Source organism: Pollicipes pollicipes, unplaced genomic scaffold, assembly GCF_011947565.3.
Source record: "Pollicipes pollicipes isolate AB1234 unplaced genomic scaffold, Ppol_2.1 Scaffold_6686;HRSCAF=7923_pilon_pilon_pilon, whole genome shotgun sequence".
NCBI classification, from domain to species: domain Eukaryota; kingdom Metazoa; phylum Arthropoda; class Thecostraca; order Pollicipedomorpha; family Pollicipedidae; genus Pollicipes; species Pollicipes pollicipes.
Genome location: NW_023596921.1, coordinates 28,045,936 through 28,062,975, shown reverse-complemented (window position 1 = coordinate 28,062,975; position 17,040 = coordinate 28,045,936). Strand labels below are relative to the sequence as shown.

Sequence of the window (17,040 nt, the reverse complement as noted above, 5' to 3'; positions counted from 1 at the left end):
CCCAGTGCCTGGCTATAAGCTGTAGATTTCAGTTTTAGTTTTTGATCAAATGTCGCCCTGGTGCATGCTAAGTGCTATGAACACGAGCCCACATACATTATAGCGCTTCAGTAATGCTTCAACGAAAGCCTCAATGTCACGTTCTCAAACGTGAATTACTGCCGTCCGGCCGCTGGTTACTAGGTGCCGTAGGAAGTATGCAGCATTACGGGTGCACACGTACTTTAATCCGCCACCGCACGCGGCCTTGCTTTAATCTCCTCGGCATGCAGTCTCCCCTGTTCCGCTAGCCGCACGCACTTTCGCTGGCGTCGGTACCGGCACTGCACCAATACACGGTCGCGTGAGCAGGGGTGATTCCTGCAATGGCTCATCCAGAGCCGTGGCTAAAACTCAATTAAGCCTAAACAATTTCGGTTTAGCTTTAACTAAGTATGTGGCGGTCTTATAAACATGTACATTTCAACGTCTTCTGCGTATTCATCAGCCGTTCTGCAAGCTCTCTATATACCACATACTTTTGCGATACTTCGATGTGGTTTTAAACGATTGCCCTGGACATTGATGGCACTCACATTCGTCGAACGTGATGCATTTTGGTAAGATGCATCAGAACTTCCCGAGCCAGCAGCCCTAGCTTTCAGTTGGTGTTAGTCGCTAGCAAAAGCGGTTCGGTATTGTTGGAGATTGCAACACCGGAAATTTCACTGGTGGTTCCTCCGGATTTGATCATGGACGCCTCTCAGAATGAGATGAAGTTTTTCTTTCGTTCATTTTAGAGAGGTCTGTATTCACAGGAAAGCACAAATGCGATCAGAAAGTGTGATTCTTCATCCACCCGTGACGGTCAGAGTGTGGAGAGAAAAGTCTGAAAAATATTTATTCCCCCCTCCAACTTGTGACCCGTGGTGGAGTCCCCTATATGGCCGTTAATTTGCCTATGTACTTATAGACACGGCATGCTGACGTATACCACCCACGGCTGTTGTGAAGCCAGAGTGAAACGCGCATACCTTCAGCTGGCGGCATGGGAGCCGTGAGTGGAGCTTGGCTCTGTTATTTCAGCGCGGGTTCGTGTCCGACGGTGACATGCTGCTCGACATCGCGCCGCTCACGCCGCGACTGAAGCACCTGGTGCACACGCACACCAAGCGCTCCACGTCAGCCGGCTTCCCGCACCTGGCGCGCCGCTCGACGGCCGCCGATGTCGATTCCTTCGTGCAGAGCATCGACATCGGCAACGACTTCCTCTTTCCGCGTGAGTATCGATGGGTTGGGTGGCCACTGGGTCCATGTGCTGTGGCCGTGTCGTTCTTTTTCATACGTCTTTCGTTTCCCGTTGTCCTTCAGATCCGGATCATCTTTTATCCTATCACGCTGTTCCCCACGGCTTGTTTCTCCGCACCCGTTCGTTCTGCGCTCTTGTTTTGTCAGCCTCACTCTTCCGTTCCTGGTTCGATTCTCACTCTTTCATTTATGTCGTCTTTACATTACTCTCCGCTCTTCACCGGCGTGTCATATATCAAAGATAAAATGAGCCAGAAGAAGCAAAGCCGATAACCAGCTTTACGTAGCAGCAACAACAGCAGCTTCATTTGCATAAACTTTAGCAACAATAGCAGCAATAGCAGCAACAAACTTTGTCCGCCTAAAATGACATGAAACTACCTAAAAACTTTTGTCACTTCATTTGTTTAATTACAATGGGGAAATATGTGTAACTTGAAAGAAACTCATCACCCTCACAAACAAAGAATAACGGGCCTATGGCCACCTTCAGACTTTTGTTTTCCCTAAGCACCGTAATGTTAAGGTTCAGTACACTGCCGTAAGGTTGGCGCATGAAAGTGCGCTAGCCTCCCGCTGGATTCATACCGAAGACCACAGACCCTGTTGAAATACATCGGCGTGGGCAGGGCACGGCTGAAGGAAACATACCATGCAAATGGGGTACATATCACAGCTTTCTTTGAATTTGATGTTTGATATCTGTATGACATCAATGCCTGGTAGGTGAAATCACTCTAGTACGAGGCTGTAGCGCACAGCAATTGTTGAATATCCGACAAAATTTGTTCGAAATTCTGCGTCAACATAGAAAATAAACGCACTGCAAAATGGCTGTAAGTTTACTTCCCACTTACAGATTGCTTACATCCCACCAGAGCATTATTCTCAGCGGGCGCAACAAGATTTTATTTGCAGAACGCCGTTATCAGACAACGAATCGCATTTGTAGAAACTAGCGGCACTTGGCTTTCCTCAGCTTTCAGCGATCGTACAGGAACCCCTTGGCTTCTGCAGCCCCAGTTCAGTGCCACATAGCTTTCTCAGCACCACTGAGTGGCGACAGGGGATCCGTCAGTTCCCACGCTCGGGATCGTATCCGAGCCGCAGACCTGCTATCCGATCCAAAACAATGCAGCAGCCTGTGCCCGCAGCGATTCGTGCGGTCAGGGATTTATCAGTGGATCGCTTTATGAACCGCTTCTTATTCCCGGTGGCGTGGGCGGGATCTCGGATGAGAGCTAGCAGGTCAGCCATGCTGAAAATCTTACCTTCATACGATATGCATGCACAAAGGCAGTACGTACAAAGACGCAAATGCAAATACAATACTCCCCATGTACGCACGTGGATGAGAGAGGACCTGAACCTGTGACGTCAATGTGGTCACATGGCACATGATCGTTCACATTTTTGAAATTAGGACATCATGTCCCTCCCGTCTACAGCACATAGCTGCGTCGGCAGTCATATCCCTACCGCTTGCAGCACATGACTACGTCTGCTGCATTTTAATCCTCCCGTCTTTAGCACATAATCCCCCCCCCCCCCGTCTATCACACATCACTGCGTTGGCTGCATCATGTCCCTCCCGAATATCACTCACGACTGCCTCGGCTGCATCTTATGTGTCCCGTCCATAGCACATGACTGCGTCGGCAGCGTCATATGTGTCTCGTCTATAGCACATGACTGTGTCGGCCGCCTCATGTCCCTCCCGTCTATAGCACATGACTCCGTCGGCTGCGTCACATACCTCCCGCCTATAGCACATGACTACGTCGGCTGCGTCATATGTGTCCCGTCAATAGCACATGACTGTGTCGGCCGCCTCATGTCCCTCCCGTCTATAGCACATGACTCCGTCGGCTGCGTCACATCCCTCCTGTCTACAGCACATGACTACGTGCGTCTTGTCCCTCCCGTCTATCACACATGACGTCGGCTGTGCCATGTCCCTCACGTATATCACTCATGACTGCCTCGACTGCATCATATGTGTCCCGTCCACAGCACATGACTGCGTCGGCAGCGTCATGTCCCTCCCGTCTATCGCTCATGACTGTATCAGCTTCAAATGCGGCGTCTGAACGCCGCATGCCATGCTAATCAGGTTCTTCGTCAACCTTGCTGATAGCTAAAAGTTGGACGCTTAAAGCTAAATTCGATACTAATCCATGACATATTTATCGCTTACCCTATATGTGAGAGGTTTTCCATAAAGTTAAGGTTCCAGAAACAGACAGATAAGATGGTAGAGTTCCGACGGCATCGGAAAGTTTCCTGAAAATGGCTTCACCCGCGCAAAAGTTCCAAAATGCTCGGAAACGTCACAGTGTGCTTTCTGCAGAATCAGCTGACACAGCGTGGCAACTCTAAGATACCTCGCGTTAAGAAAGGAATTCATGGAATCTCGGACACAGATGTAAGAGATTTCATATGATCATATTGCTGAGCGGCAATGTCATAGCATTAGCCTGTTAGGCAAGTAAAATGTTTGATTTACTCTTAAACCGGTGAAGAAATTGAGAGGTTCCCATTGCAATATTGGAAAATAGCCTTCATTGGGTATTCATTTCTTTTGACAAGTATTGAGGACTATCTACGGTCTTACACCAATGATTACCAAGACAGTGGATATTATGAGCAGTGGCGTCGTTCTGATAGTCCTCCGGCTTGTTTAGAGCTGAATTAAATGCTTAACGCTCCACTTCATGGCAGGAACAAACTCCGTCAATCCCTTTAACGAGGCCACATATGAGCACACCAAACAATGTGCTCAACTTCTTTACGCCACTATGATTTGGGATAATTTGCTATTCGTGTGATACAATCTTTTCCAGGTCTTTGATGAATAGGACGGAGTTCCCTCCTTTGTTCTAGAGAGTTGTAATCCGATTTCCAGATTTTGGCGAATCTTTCAGGCCGGATTTCTGGCATATACACAGTTCCTAGTAAACTAAACATAAACCATGTATCAACACACGTGTAGCTCCTAAATCAAACCACTATTCCATTGCTGTAACATGCTATGCGTCGCTAGGGCTTATTTCAAGCACCTTTGTTATAAGATTATTATTATATTGTTATTACCTTTATTGTGTCGGTATTGTGATATAGATTTGTGTGGAAGGAGCCAAATGCAACGGTACACTTTGAATTTCAGATGAGATAAGTCCAGACGAATTCAACATCAACGATGACTTTTTGGATGTAGGAGATGCCCTGAAGATAAAAGTTGTAAGTCATTCCCAGCACCTCTTGGGCATTTGTGTCTGTGAGTTGTAGAGCATACTTTCTTGAACCTGCATACGTAACGGCAAAGCATAATCACATCACTGTGTCGTTAAGTTTTGTTATCAGTGGATATTACAGCCTTGGAAAGGCTAGCTTATGTTAATTAGATTTCACGGATCATAATCGTGTGCACATCATCGCTGTTACTTGTTTTAACAATCAATATGTTCTTGGCAGAACCGTCATCGCTCCATTGTACCGCAATGAGCGAGCGATGTTAAAGCGATGTTATGTGATGGCAGTAGCGCGCAATCCTGTTCGGTTTTGGTTGTCTAAATCGCGCTCCTCTTAAGCTCACAACTGAGGTTTTGCCATTACTTCTCATTCCAACCGCAAGCCGCCATGGGATCAGTGTTTCCCTCCCAGCTCGTCCCCCTCGTTCCCTTGACCCAGCTCGGTGACGTTGGCAGGCGCCCGTGGAGCTGGGCGAGGACCGCACCCCGACGGTCAGGGGCCGACGCATGATAGAGCTCGGCCTCTTTGTGGACAAGGCTGCCCGAGAGATCTTCCTGCCCTTCTTCGACAATGACCTCAACGAATTCATCGACTTTATTCTGGGCTTCATCAACCAAGTGAGCGAGTTGTGGAATTCGGTGCCAGCTGAAAGTCGGTGCGCGGGCGGGGGGGGGGGGGGCAGGTAACGGGGGTGAAGGGGATTATTGGGCGGTGTGATGGCCTTGGCTGGTATTTTAAGCCTTTCGAGAGTCGGTGGCGCCAGCCATACAGTCTCAGTGGTGTGATTTGATCTGATCTCCCCCGACGTGGGCCCGCCCGCGGCATGCCGGGACAGCCGCAGCTGCTGCCCGTTAGGCTCCAGCCTGCGTTTGCTAGGAGCTTGCGGTCAGGAGAGACGTGTCCTGGAAATCCCGAGACATCGGTGACATTAGGCAGCCGATACAAGTTAAATGCCGGGGAGGCACCTAACGGTGTCATTTTTAGAGATGATGTTTGTCATGGCCACGTAGACTCTGAGAGCAGTTCGGCGGAAAACTCAGTTTAGAAGATTGAGGTACTTGCCATCCAGAATTTATAATCAGATGTCGATACATTTGTTCCGCAGTTGATAATTACCCAACAATGGTGACTTATGAATATCTGCTTCCTCACATGGACATATTTTTACCTGATACCAGAATTTGTCTCTGGACGAGAAATTTGGTCCACTCATAAGTCGCTGCCTATCATAATGTGCGTAACGTTTTATGTCCTGACCACGTTTTCGTCCGCTAACATCGTGCCCTTTCAGATCCAGGCGCTATACTATTTGCCCAGCCTTGGCACAAAGGTGGACATCAGCATCAACTACCTGGAAATCATGGAGACGCAGCAGATGAGCCATTATGACGGCGAGAGGTCCCAACTGCTCACCTCCTTCTGCCGCTACAACGCCCGCACCAACGAGAAGGCTGCCGGACGCAATAGCTGGGACATGGGACTTTACCTCTCCGGGTCAGTCAGAGGTCTGGAGCAGAGTGCGAGGAACCCTACCTCTCCGGGTCAGTCAGAGGTCTGGAGCAGAGTGCGAGGAACCCTACCTCTCCGGGTTAGTCAGAGGTCTGGAGCAGAGTGCGAGGAACCCTACCTCTCCGGGTCAGTCAGAGGTCTGGAGCAGAGTGCGAGGAACCCTACCTCTCCGGGTCAGTCAGAGGTCTGGAGCAGAGTGCGAGGAACCCTACCTTTCCGGGTCAGTCAGAGGTCTGGAGCAGAGTGCGAGGAACCCTACCTCTCCGGGTCAGTCAGAGGTCTGGAGCAGAGTGCGAGGAACCCTACCTCTCCGGGTCAGTCAGAGGTCTGGAGCAGAGTGCGAGGAACCCTACCTCTCCGGGTTAGTCAGAGGTCTGAAACGAAGTGGGAGTGACTCTACCTCCCGGGTCAGCCAGAGGTGAGCAGCAGAGCGGGACGGACCCCACTTCTCCAGGTCAGTCAGAGGTCTGGAGCGTAGTGGGCGGGACTTAAAGTCCGCGGGTCCTTCAGAGGTCTGGAACGGAGTGGGAATGATTTTTCCTCTCCGGGTCAGTCATAGGTCTGGAGCAGAGTGGGAGTGACTCTACCTCCCGGGTCAGTTAGAGGTGAGCAGCAGAGCGGGACGGACCCCGCTTATCCGGGTCAGTCAGAGGTCTGGAGCAGAGTGGAAGAGACTCTACCTCCCGGGTCAGTCAGAGGTCCGGCGCAGAGTGGGAGTGACTCTACCTCCCGGGTCAGTTAGAGGTGAGCAGCAGAGCGGGACGGACCCCGCTTATCCGGGTCAGTCATAGGTCCGGCGCAGAGTGGGAGTGACTCTACCTCCCGGGTCAGTTAGAGGTGAGCAGCAGAGCGGGACGGACCCCGCTTATCCGGGTCAGTCAGAGGTCTGGAGCAGAGTGGAAGAGACTCTACCTCCCGGGTCAGTCAGAGGTCCGGCGCAGAGTGGGAGTGACTCTACCTCCCGGGTCAGTTAGAGGTGAGCAGCAGAGCGGGACGGACCCCGCTTATCCGGGTCAGTCATAGGTCCGGCGCAGAGTGGGAGTGACTCTACCTCCCGGGTCAGTTAGAGGTGAGCAGCAGAGCGGGACGGACCCCCGCTTATCCGGGTCAGTCAGAGGACTGGAGCAGAGTGCGAGGAACCCTACCTCTCCGGTAAGTCTGAAACGAAGTGGAAGTTCCTCTACCTCCCGGGTCAGCTAGAGGTGAGCAGCAGAGAGGGACGGACCCGACTTCTCCGGGTCATTCAGATATCTGGAGCAGAGTGGGAGTGACTCTACCTCTCCGGGTCAGTGAGTGGTTTGGGGTGGAGTGAGAGGGACCCTATCTCCGGGATCAGTCAGAGTTCTGGAGCGGAGTGGAAGGGACTCTACCTCTCCGGGCCAGTCAGAGGTACGGGGTGGAGTGAGAGGGACCCTATCTCCGGGATCAGTCAGAGTTCTGGAGCGGAGTGGAAGGGACTCTACCTCTCCGGGCCAGTCAGAGGTACGGGGTGGAGTGAGAGGGGCCCTATCTCCCGGATCAGTCAGAGGTCTAGAGCGGAGTGAGAGTGACCCTATCTCCGGGATCAGTCAGAGGTCTAGAGCGGAGAGGGAGGGACTTTGCTTCTACGGATCGTCAGGGACCTAGGGCCAGAGTGGGAGAAACGCGATGTAAACTGGTTAGTCAGAGAGCTCAGGCTAAACATACATATTTTGTCGCCCTTTACCATACGAAAACAGTTTCATCCATGCCAGTTATGATCATCATATGTGTATTTGGTTCTGCGACCACTACCGTCCTACCTTATCGCGATCATATCCGATATGCGATCTGACTAGTGTTCAATGATAGGTATTCGCTATGATATAAGATGCCCTGTAGGCTAAGCGTTACGTCCTGAAAGACGGCGCTGTATTAGCATGTGACTGATGATCCCTGATGAACATCGCGGCGAAACCTCTGACTGAAGCCGAAGAAACAGTGCATCGTTTCTCTTGCCCGCGACGCTTGCTAGCTTACGTGTTTATCCTCCCTGTGTCTATGTAGGATCTGGAACACCTGGATGATCACACGGATGCTGCGTTGTAGCTATTCGCGTCAGTGGGTTTCAATGCAGACCAATCCGATTATGATCCAAGATGCTTACTGCTGAAATACTAATTGTATCACGAAAAGCGGCTTGCACACAGTAGCTAGTACCATACTAGAAGTACACATCTATCGAAGTAACCTCGTATCAACACAGCGGATTAGCTTTGCTTGCTTCCTCTTCCAGGAGAGCGATCAGATCAGTAAGGATATCGCAGGTGCAAGCCTTTAATTCCTTGAAGACAGTCAATGTGGCAGGGCTTTCCTGCTCGGATGCATTATCACCTGTCGCCAGTCATGCTTTCAGCTGTCGAGGAAAGGCGTGTGAGATGCTGTCTATTTCTTGAATCCGACTGTATTTCCGCTCACGATGCGCTGTATTCTTTTGTACACATTTCCATTGTTTTGGCAGTCCAATGTGTCAATTTTTGACAACCGATGCCCCTTTTTCTTTTCACAATATACTTACCTTCCTCTCACCCGAGCCACCTTTTTTTCTTCCGTGAGTCAGTGCTTTCTGCTACAGACTATTGCCCATTGCCACGATGCTCCATCCCGCAAACCGCCGTCCTTTCTTCGAACCGTCTTCCCCTCCCTCGAGTCACGTCTTTCTCCTGCCGTCCTCTCCCTTCTCAGGAGCCTTTTTGCGAACCACGTTCACCGCCCACGCGTCTTCTCCTTGTATCACCTCCTGGTGTTACCTCTTGGTGTTACATCCTGGTGTCGCACACCTGTACACGTGTCTCTCAACACCCAACAGCCAGTTCCCCTCCGAAAAAGCCATCACCCATCCTGCACGGCGCCTATCCTCTGCAACCGGAGTTTCATGCATGTCATCGGAGGGTGCTAATCGTTGTTCTAGATGCTTGTCTTTTTTAGCAATGTGTTCCTTCAAATAACGCAAGGCCGAAGCAGGTGTCGCGATCCGAAGCCCTTCCAAAGAGATACGAACCTCAACACCTGCCCCCAGGGATGAGCCTCCCTCCTCCCACGAACCATTCCCGCCCCACCTTCTCTGCCGCTCCACCCAAGTGGCATATCTCAACACGAATGCAAACCTTGCTAGCCTCAACCCAGACGGCAATCGCCGTAGACGCCGAGCATGGTTAGGAGCTCACGTGTGTTTACCTTGTTGTTTGGTCATCACCGAGGGATTCTTGCAGGTCCGGTTGAAAATTAAGCCAGGGTACTGAGAAACCTGTCCGCGTCACTCCCATCGTTGTCTGTTCCTGAGCCTCTGCCTGTTCGGGCCATAATTCCGAACGGGTAGTCATATGAGCTGGCTTCGCTACAGCGGAGATGGCGCTGGTGCGTATGCCGCGCCGTGAAACCACTCAAGAGGTGCTGCACACTTCATAGATGGGCACCCTATCAAACATAACACCATTCCATGCCGTGCCGTGAAACCACTCAAGAGGCGCGCACACTTCATAGATGGGCACCCTATCAAACATGACACCATTCCATGCCGTGCCGTGAAACCACTCAAGATGTGCGCACGCTTCATAGATGGGCACCCTATCAAACATAACACCATTCCATGCCGTGCCGTGAAACCACTCAAGAGGTGCGCACGCTTCATAGATGGGCACCCTATCAAACATAACACCATTCCATGCCGTGCCGTGAAACCACTCAAGAGGCGCGCACACTTCATAGATGGGCACCCTATCAAACATGACACCATTCCATGCCGTGCCGTGAAACCACTCAAGAGGTGCGCACACTTCATAGATGGGCACCCTATCAAACATGACACCATTCCATGCCGTGCCGTGAAACCACTCAAGAGGCGCGCACACTTCATAGATGGGCACCCTATCGAACATGACACCATTCCATGCCGTGCCGTGAAACCACTCAAGAGGTGCGCACACTTCATAGATGGGCATCCTATCAAACATGACACCATTCCAGACTGATCGAGAACGAAACGTGGTAGCGGTCACGGTTAGGCGTTTCCCGAACGGCACAATGATCAGTTATGTGCAGACACTCACGTTGCAGGAAAATGGCGTTTCCTTCTCTGAAATCTAGTGAGCGTACGGAGTGATGGAGAACAGATTTCGACGTGTCTCACGGTCCACGGAACTTTTTAGCCTTGGAAGCTTGGCATAGCACCAGGTCGAGCCAACGCCCTGGCCAGTGGTAAAGCTGGAGGGTGGCATGGGTCGTACTCTCCGACCCTGTAAACACATGGAGCGGCCGACGGTAATAGTTTCAGTTCCTTGTGTTCATTTTGATAATTGCAGTCACATAACATGTTTATCAGGGTTATTTGGAACCAAATGCGATGAGCCTACAAAGATGCTATTACGGTACGAAACTATGAAATTGTGGAGTAAAAAGCTTAAAGTTACCCTTAAATCTTCAGAACGACAGTCGAATAAGATAGCAGATCTGATATTTTACTGGGGGAATGCAATACGCTAAATCATGGGAATTGTACAAAACACGTACAGAAGGGCCCAATATAATGCATCAAATCACATGCAGTTTTTGTTACATGGTAACATCTAAACAGATGACTAAACAGTCCTTTTGTGACAAAAAGCTCAACATTTGTTGTTTTTGTTGTTGAGACGTGTCCTGCCCGAGCTATTTAGTTTATTACTGTTTATTCTCTGCCACAACGGTGCGGGAAAAACGTGTGAGAAGAGGTGTAAGAAAAGGCAGCCAGTAAAAACCAAAGATTTGTGCTTCGCAAATTTTCGTGCCGGTGGTTCTATGCCTCTGACCAACGTCTGCATCTCAGACGAGAGCTGGCTTCCAGCCAGCATCATAACATGCGTAGCCCAAGAAAAGATTGTTTGCTGTGCACACCGGCAGGCGTAGGTTCTCAGTCCGAAAGTATGGGATTCGTGGTGGGCTGGGCTCTACTTGGTTGAATAAATTAAAACTACGGTGGTGCACAATACGTGGTTTGGATCTGCGAAGGCCTCCTGACCGCCTCCACGTATCATGTCTGTGCATGCAGCTATCGACGACAGACACCCGACGGACACGCCCTCTGCAGTCCTGACTGGTAAGCAGGTCGTAGGGAAATGTCTGTGCATGCGACTCTCGACGACAGCCACCCGACGGACACGCCCTCTGCAGTCCTGGCTGGTAAGCAGGTCGTAGGGAAATGTGCCCAGTGGACTGGTTTGGCTTGCTTCGGCTGCTCGGGATCCGGGGTCATGCAACAGGCTGCGTTTAGCAAGTGCAACGAGAACAAGGCATCCTTGCAAAGTATTTGATAGTTTTGTATAAACACGGGAACAGTTAATAAGTGTGGGGGATTTCAAGAAAGCAGGAGAGCAGCGTAGCTGTGAGGAAACTGTTGAATATGGTCTAAAATCGTGGTTTGATTAGGGAAAGCAAGATCGTAACTTGACCCTGCAGTTAAAGCCTGGCTACTGTACTGGACCTGACACCCATCATACTTGCCAGCCATCCATGGCCCGTGTTGTGAAAGACTGCCTGCATATTAAACCTCATCCTGATTGGCCTTTTCCATAATGCGCTTTAACAGAGGACAAAGGTCTATGTGACTCTCCTCTGCCAAATAAAATTAAAAGATTCCAAATTAAAAGAGTGGATCGTTCTCTACAAGTTCTCGCGATCGGTAAAACACGTATTATGTCTTTAATGCATGCTTCTAATTGACCCCATTATGCTGCATCAAAGGTCCATTTATTCCGATGATCTCAATTTTGCAGCTTTACAGCTTTTGAAACCATGTCTCGTAGTGAAATGCAACTTACCCAAGCGTGTCCTTGTTGAATTGGAAGCGCAATGGCATTTTTCTATCTTTATGTGTTTTGGGCATATATGTATAATGCAAAGCTCTGTCAATGTGGGTCAGGTCTAATGGCCATCACGTGAGGTGAAGCCCACTGGTGTTATGCAGAATGGGCTTACGAGCTTGACTGGATAAGGAATATCGGGGCGTAATGGGGTATGCTTAAGAGCACGAGACTTTGAAAATAGCTGACATACGTTTCCGGAAGTTCAGGAGACATGTTTCGCGCACTGCAAGATGCGTTAGGAAAATCCTCAAACAAATTGTTGCGTGTGCTATGTTCTCATGGTTAGCGGCACTTACGTACCATAAATGCTTCAATGATCGTTTCAATAAAGAAGCAATCATTTGTAAAAGTATCGTGTGATTGTCTAATAATTTCCAGAGTTTTCGTATTTACCGTAACAAGAGTTTCCAATATCTTAAGCAATATCTACTGTTACCACTGGCGGGGGGGGGGGGGGGGGCTTCACGAGGAGCCATCTGGCAGCAATGGATTAACGATTGACCATCCCTATAAAAGCAGTGCAACTGTGTGTAACGTGTCGTGACGTGTTGTGACGTGGCGTGGCGCGGCGTGACGTGGCGTGACCGTCGTTTCAGGCTTAACTTTTTCGAGATGGTGGGTAGCCGTCGCTCTCCGGTAACCATGGGCCTGGCGGTGATCGGCGGCGTCTGCTCGCCCAAGTACTCGTGCGTTATTGGTGAACTGGGCACCACCAACGATCAGGTCAGTCAATGCCCAGGTCTTCTTTGCCAACGACCAGATCTTCCACATCTTCCACGTTTGTGGGCTGTGGAAGCGCCTTGCCAGGATTCCAAGAATCATTAACGACATCGTTGCCATGCTGTCATTATATAATTGCCATTAAAGGCCTGTGGATTCGTCTTGTCTAGTTGGTGATGCCAGCTGGTGTCCTTGACACTATTGTGCCGCTGCCAACCAGCTGATTAAAACGCAAACAATTTAATTAGCGGCAGCCCAGTGTTAATCTTCGAGTCATTCGTGAGAAAATGGGGCAAGTTGGGCTTTAAGTGTGCACCTTTTATCAAAACTCCGGCCAATGTGCATCAGTTAACTTCGGATGACCTGTTCTCGTGTCACGCCGTGCATGGTAAACACACGTGTTATAAACCTCACCTCGTATTTGCGACTCTGCCTTTGTCCTTGAACTCGATGTCGGAGTTCAGAAACGGTGTCGCAGTGCATACCTGTTGGCTTGACATGGTACCGCTTACGCGCCGTAAGACGGTAAAAGTTTTGCAGATGCATCAGCCAGATTGTCTCAATGATTGCTTGATCCAGCGACGTGGGGCCGCGCCATAGCTCTCTAAGTGTTCACGACGTCGGAAAGGGACGTTTGCAGCTGCAGTTAGCGGGCGCATGAGTGAAAAGCAATGCTCACAGGAAAGCAGGGCAGGGCTTGTAAAGGAGATGTATTTGTGCTTGCAAGGAATGCAGACATGGTGCTTGAGGACGGTTATGTGAAAAAGAAATGTGATTTCATGGAGAGGAAATTGATTTCCACTTTACGATCTTTGGCTCCAGGCTTTTCATAGGTAAACGTTTTACTGACCTCAAGAGGTGCAGCAAAAATATTCACACGGACAGTTATAGCCAACGCATCACCAAGGGCGGATAATGCTTAGAAAATCTGGTGTGCTGAAATCGAAACGGATGTGACGACGATTATTTCCACTCATCGCGGAAGAGTTCACGTTAAACTATCCAGAAAAGTCATGAAACTGTGGCCTTCTGGGGCATGGGTCCTTTGCCCACAATTGCCACCGCAGCTGGTGTGGCCGCTTCCACACCTGCCATACCACGGTCGCCACCACGTCATACAACCCGACTCTGCTCGCTCAAGCTCGAAATACGGCTTTGTGTTTGTTTTGAGTGCAGTTAATGTGCTAACTAGTTCGAATACCGTTTTGTTTTGTTTTAAACGCAGTTATTGTTTTAAGTGCATTTGTTAGCGCTATTAATCAGCAGCATCTTTAACAAACCAAGCGAAGTTCGAACAGTAATCCAAACCATTATGATAACCTCAGCCAACCTTCAGCGACATCTGCAACTCCCAGTACTTTTTTGCACCCGTTAGACTAAGCAGAGCTGGCAGTCAGTGCGGAAAGGCATGACTAGACAGATCCGGCACAACTTCGAAAGCATATATGCATGCAAAGCAATGGCCTCATCCAGATACCAAGAATCAAAAATCCGGTTCCATTTATCGCCAACCGTTCAGATTAAGCGCACGTCGCCACAGCATACTGCAGGTGGGTTTCAAAGAAAACCAAAAAAGGCAGTTCCGTGATCAAAACGACATCAGTAAGCGGATAAACGCATCGCGCCATAAAAAACGCGGCTGGCGGAGAGCGACTAATGACCGCAATTTGATCATCCTGCCCTCGTCACGTCTGCTGTCACGTGAGATGGCGGAGCGTTTAGCCCCAGCTGACTCCTGCGCCACCCTGTGTGAGAAAGCCACCCGTCTGGTCGCGCTCACGTTAGCTCACGTGGCTCCCCGCAGGGCAAGCCGTACCCGTCAGCCGGCTTCACCGCTGCCTATATCATGGCGCACGAGATGGGCCACAACCTGGGCATGTTCCACGACTCGCAGCGCAACGCGTGCCCCGCCAACGGCTACATCATGTCACCGAGCCGCGGCACCAAGGGCGAGACCACCTGGTCCGCCTGCAGCCGGCAGACACTGCGCAACATGCCGTGAGTACAGCGGGCCGGCGCGGAATGCCGTAAGTGTGGCGGACACTGCGCAGAATGCCGCGAGTGTGGGGAATACCGCGCAGCATACCGTGAGTATAACGGAGTGGCGCAGCGTGCCGTAAGTGTAGCGGACACTGCAAGATGATCACAGCTGTTATTGCTCATCCATGTGCACGTTTAGTTTGGTTACTGCATCTCACCTTTGAAACGTGCGGTATTAAGCGATGTTACCCCGGGAGCGTACTGCACGCTGCGGAACAAATCAGGATTGTATGGATCCCGGCTTGCTGTGAGCATGCAGAACACTGCAGGACCTGCTGTACGCGTTGAGCATTTTCGATGCATTGGACAATGAAGCCCTATAGACTTCTGCGCGGGGTCTTCGACTTATGTGGCAAGTTTGGTTAATATCCTGTTTATCCGCCACACCACACCCCACTGGCAAATGCCATATCACATCGTGTCGTACCTTACATACAAAATTGCTTAACGTGATTAGCGTTAATCAACTCTTATGAGATTAGTGGGCTTTTGCAAAAGACTGCACTTGTGATTGAAAATGTACTCTCTACGGGAAAAGTTGCTGAGAATGGGACTTACAAGAATAACTGTGAACGGCGGTTAATCAGTTCAGTTTTCCAAATGCCTTCGGTCATTGCTGCAGAGCTGGTGTCGACGCGAGGCTGGCGAAATTCCGGCTCAGCCGCCGCGCGCTGCAAAAGAAATTACCGCCATTTGCGAGAGTGTGATCTATCGGTTCCCGAAAGCCGCTGACCAGGCCACAAAGCTCTTCAAAGAACGCGCACTCCAAATTGACCACAAGGTTCGCGCCATTAAAACCTTTATTTCAAGGCTTGACGCGGAGGCAGTTCGGCACATTCCGCGTCGACGCGGCTGAATGTGCTTCTTGTCTCATCGTCGGGCAAGAACGACTTCCACATCTAGGTTTCCATGTCACGCTTTATATGCTTTCATGTTGCATCGTGTGTACAGTGGGCTTAATACATCAGTGTGTTTCGAGAGCCTGAAGCAGCATCGTCTAAAATTAAAAAAGGAGGGTCAATATACACCATGGGTGGCACCTAGCTTCAAAAATGATATCCACCACCCCACAGCCTTGGTTGTTTTCTTCTGGCGATACATTTGTTTTGTAAGCCTTGATAAGCATCGGAAGTATTAACTTCAATACAATCAGCATTCCAGCTGTTTAGCTCTAGCGGACGTTAGTATGTAGGCATAACCTCAGTGAGTTATAAAACCACATTTTTTCGAAACGGTGCCTTCCGTTTTTTCTCGTTAACCTGATGTGCAATGCCACATTGATAAGTCCAGAACCTGCCGGATGTGACCGTTAGGGTTCAGAAAATGCCAGAATTCTGAGTAACCTCAGGTTGCATGCACTAACCGAATCCACTTTTTGTACATTAGTATGTACCGCACGACCGCATGATCAAAGGGATCCCATGCATGCACGCTGACTTTAAATGCAGCGACAAGTAAAATGCAGCTGCATGAACACCATCGAGGTGGCAGGCTGAATAAGTTCCATTGGAACCATGTGAAAATGTTCTGGGTTAGTGGCCAGGACCGACCCAGACCACCCGTTATCCTTTTGCAATATGATATTGCTACTATCTCGGATTGTAGCTCTAAATAGTTTTCAGCAACAAGTAACACAATTTTTAAGAGCTGTGCTGCAGCACTGTAACTGCAGGTGCATGCCATCTTCTTGACCAGATACGGTTTATTTGCAGGGCTGCAAAAGGTACACAATTAAGAGGAAATAAAGTTTTTTTGGTCAAGTCGTAATCTCCTTGAGTCAAAACCTTGATGATAAGATTGTCTTGTGATGTGCAGGATTTGCTTGCTGTCTTTGTCTCACTCATATCAATCATTGCACCACAATTCTTCGGAATCTGCTTAAATCTTCATTGACATTGGAGAGATCTACCGCTTTCAAACGAAATGTCCAAAAACCATGTTTATGTCACGTACCAACCGATTGTATTGTCTACAAATCTAATCCATGATTGCCCTGAAAGTTAGCATGAAGGATTTCTCGCAGCATTTAGGTACAAGTCGCTGATTTTCCCGCATAAAATGGAACTTACCTTTAGAATCAGCACTAAATATTCGGAGCTGAGCAATAACACCTAATCAGTACACACAATCAGTACTAATCAGTACACACACTCTACTGAGATCAGATACATTTGTGCAGGTTCATTTAGATGTTTGGATCCTGTCGTTTAGTTTTGACACTGTTAGCGTGATGACACACCAGTAGCTACCTTGCTCGTCCTACTACAAACCCGATGTTTGCTAGGGTTTATGGGTATAACGCACGCACAATGATGTCAACATACTCATGCAGAATAGTGCACATGTCATACAACACGACCCTTACATACAATAC

At 49.5% G+C, this 17,040-nt stretch overlaps 1 protein-coding gene across 1 annotated transcript in view; it reads left to right on the top strand.

The window, feature by feature from the left end:
• The window catches only part of LOC119108149 (A disintegrin and metalloproteinase with thrombospondin motifs adt-2), a gene marked incomplete at its 3' end in the record, with an annotated part of 40,502 nt that overhangs the window by 19,762 nt on the left and 3,700 nt on the right, over positions 1 to 17,040 (top strand). The window contains exons 4-9 of the mRNA XM_037231728.1: positions 1,066 to 1,258; positions 4,454 to 4,527; positions 4,995 to 5,156; positions 5,831 to 6,033; positions 12,503 to 12,629; positions 14,431 to 14,624. Coding sequence (XP_037087623.1) covers positions 1,066 to 1,258; positions 4,454 to 4,527; positions 4,995 to 5,156; positions 5,831 to 6,033; positions 12,503 to 12,629; positions 14,431 to 14,624 — 953 coding nt within the window. The remainder of the gene's footprint in view (positions 1 to 1,065; positions 1,259 to 4,453; positions 4,528 to 4,994; positions 5,157 to 5,830; positions 6,034 to 12,502; positions 12,630 to 14,430; positions 14,625 to 17,040) is intronic.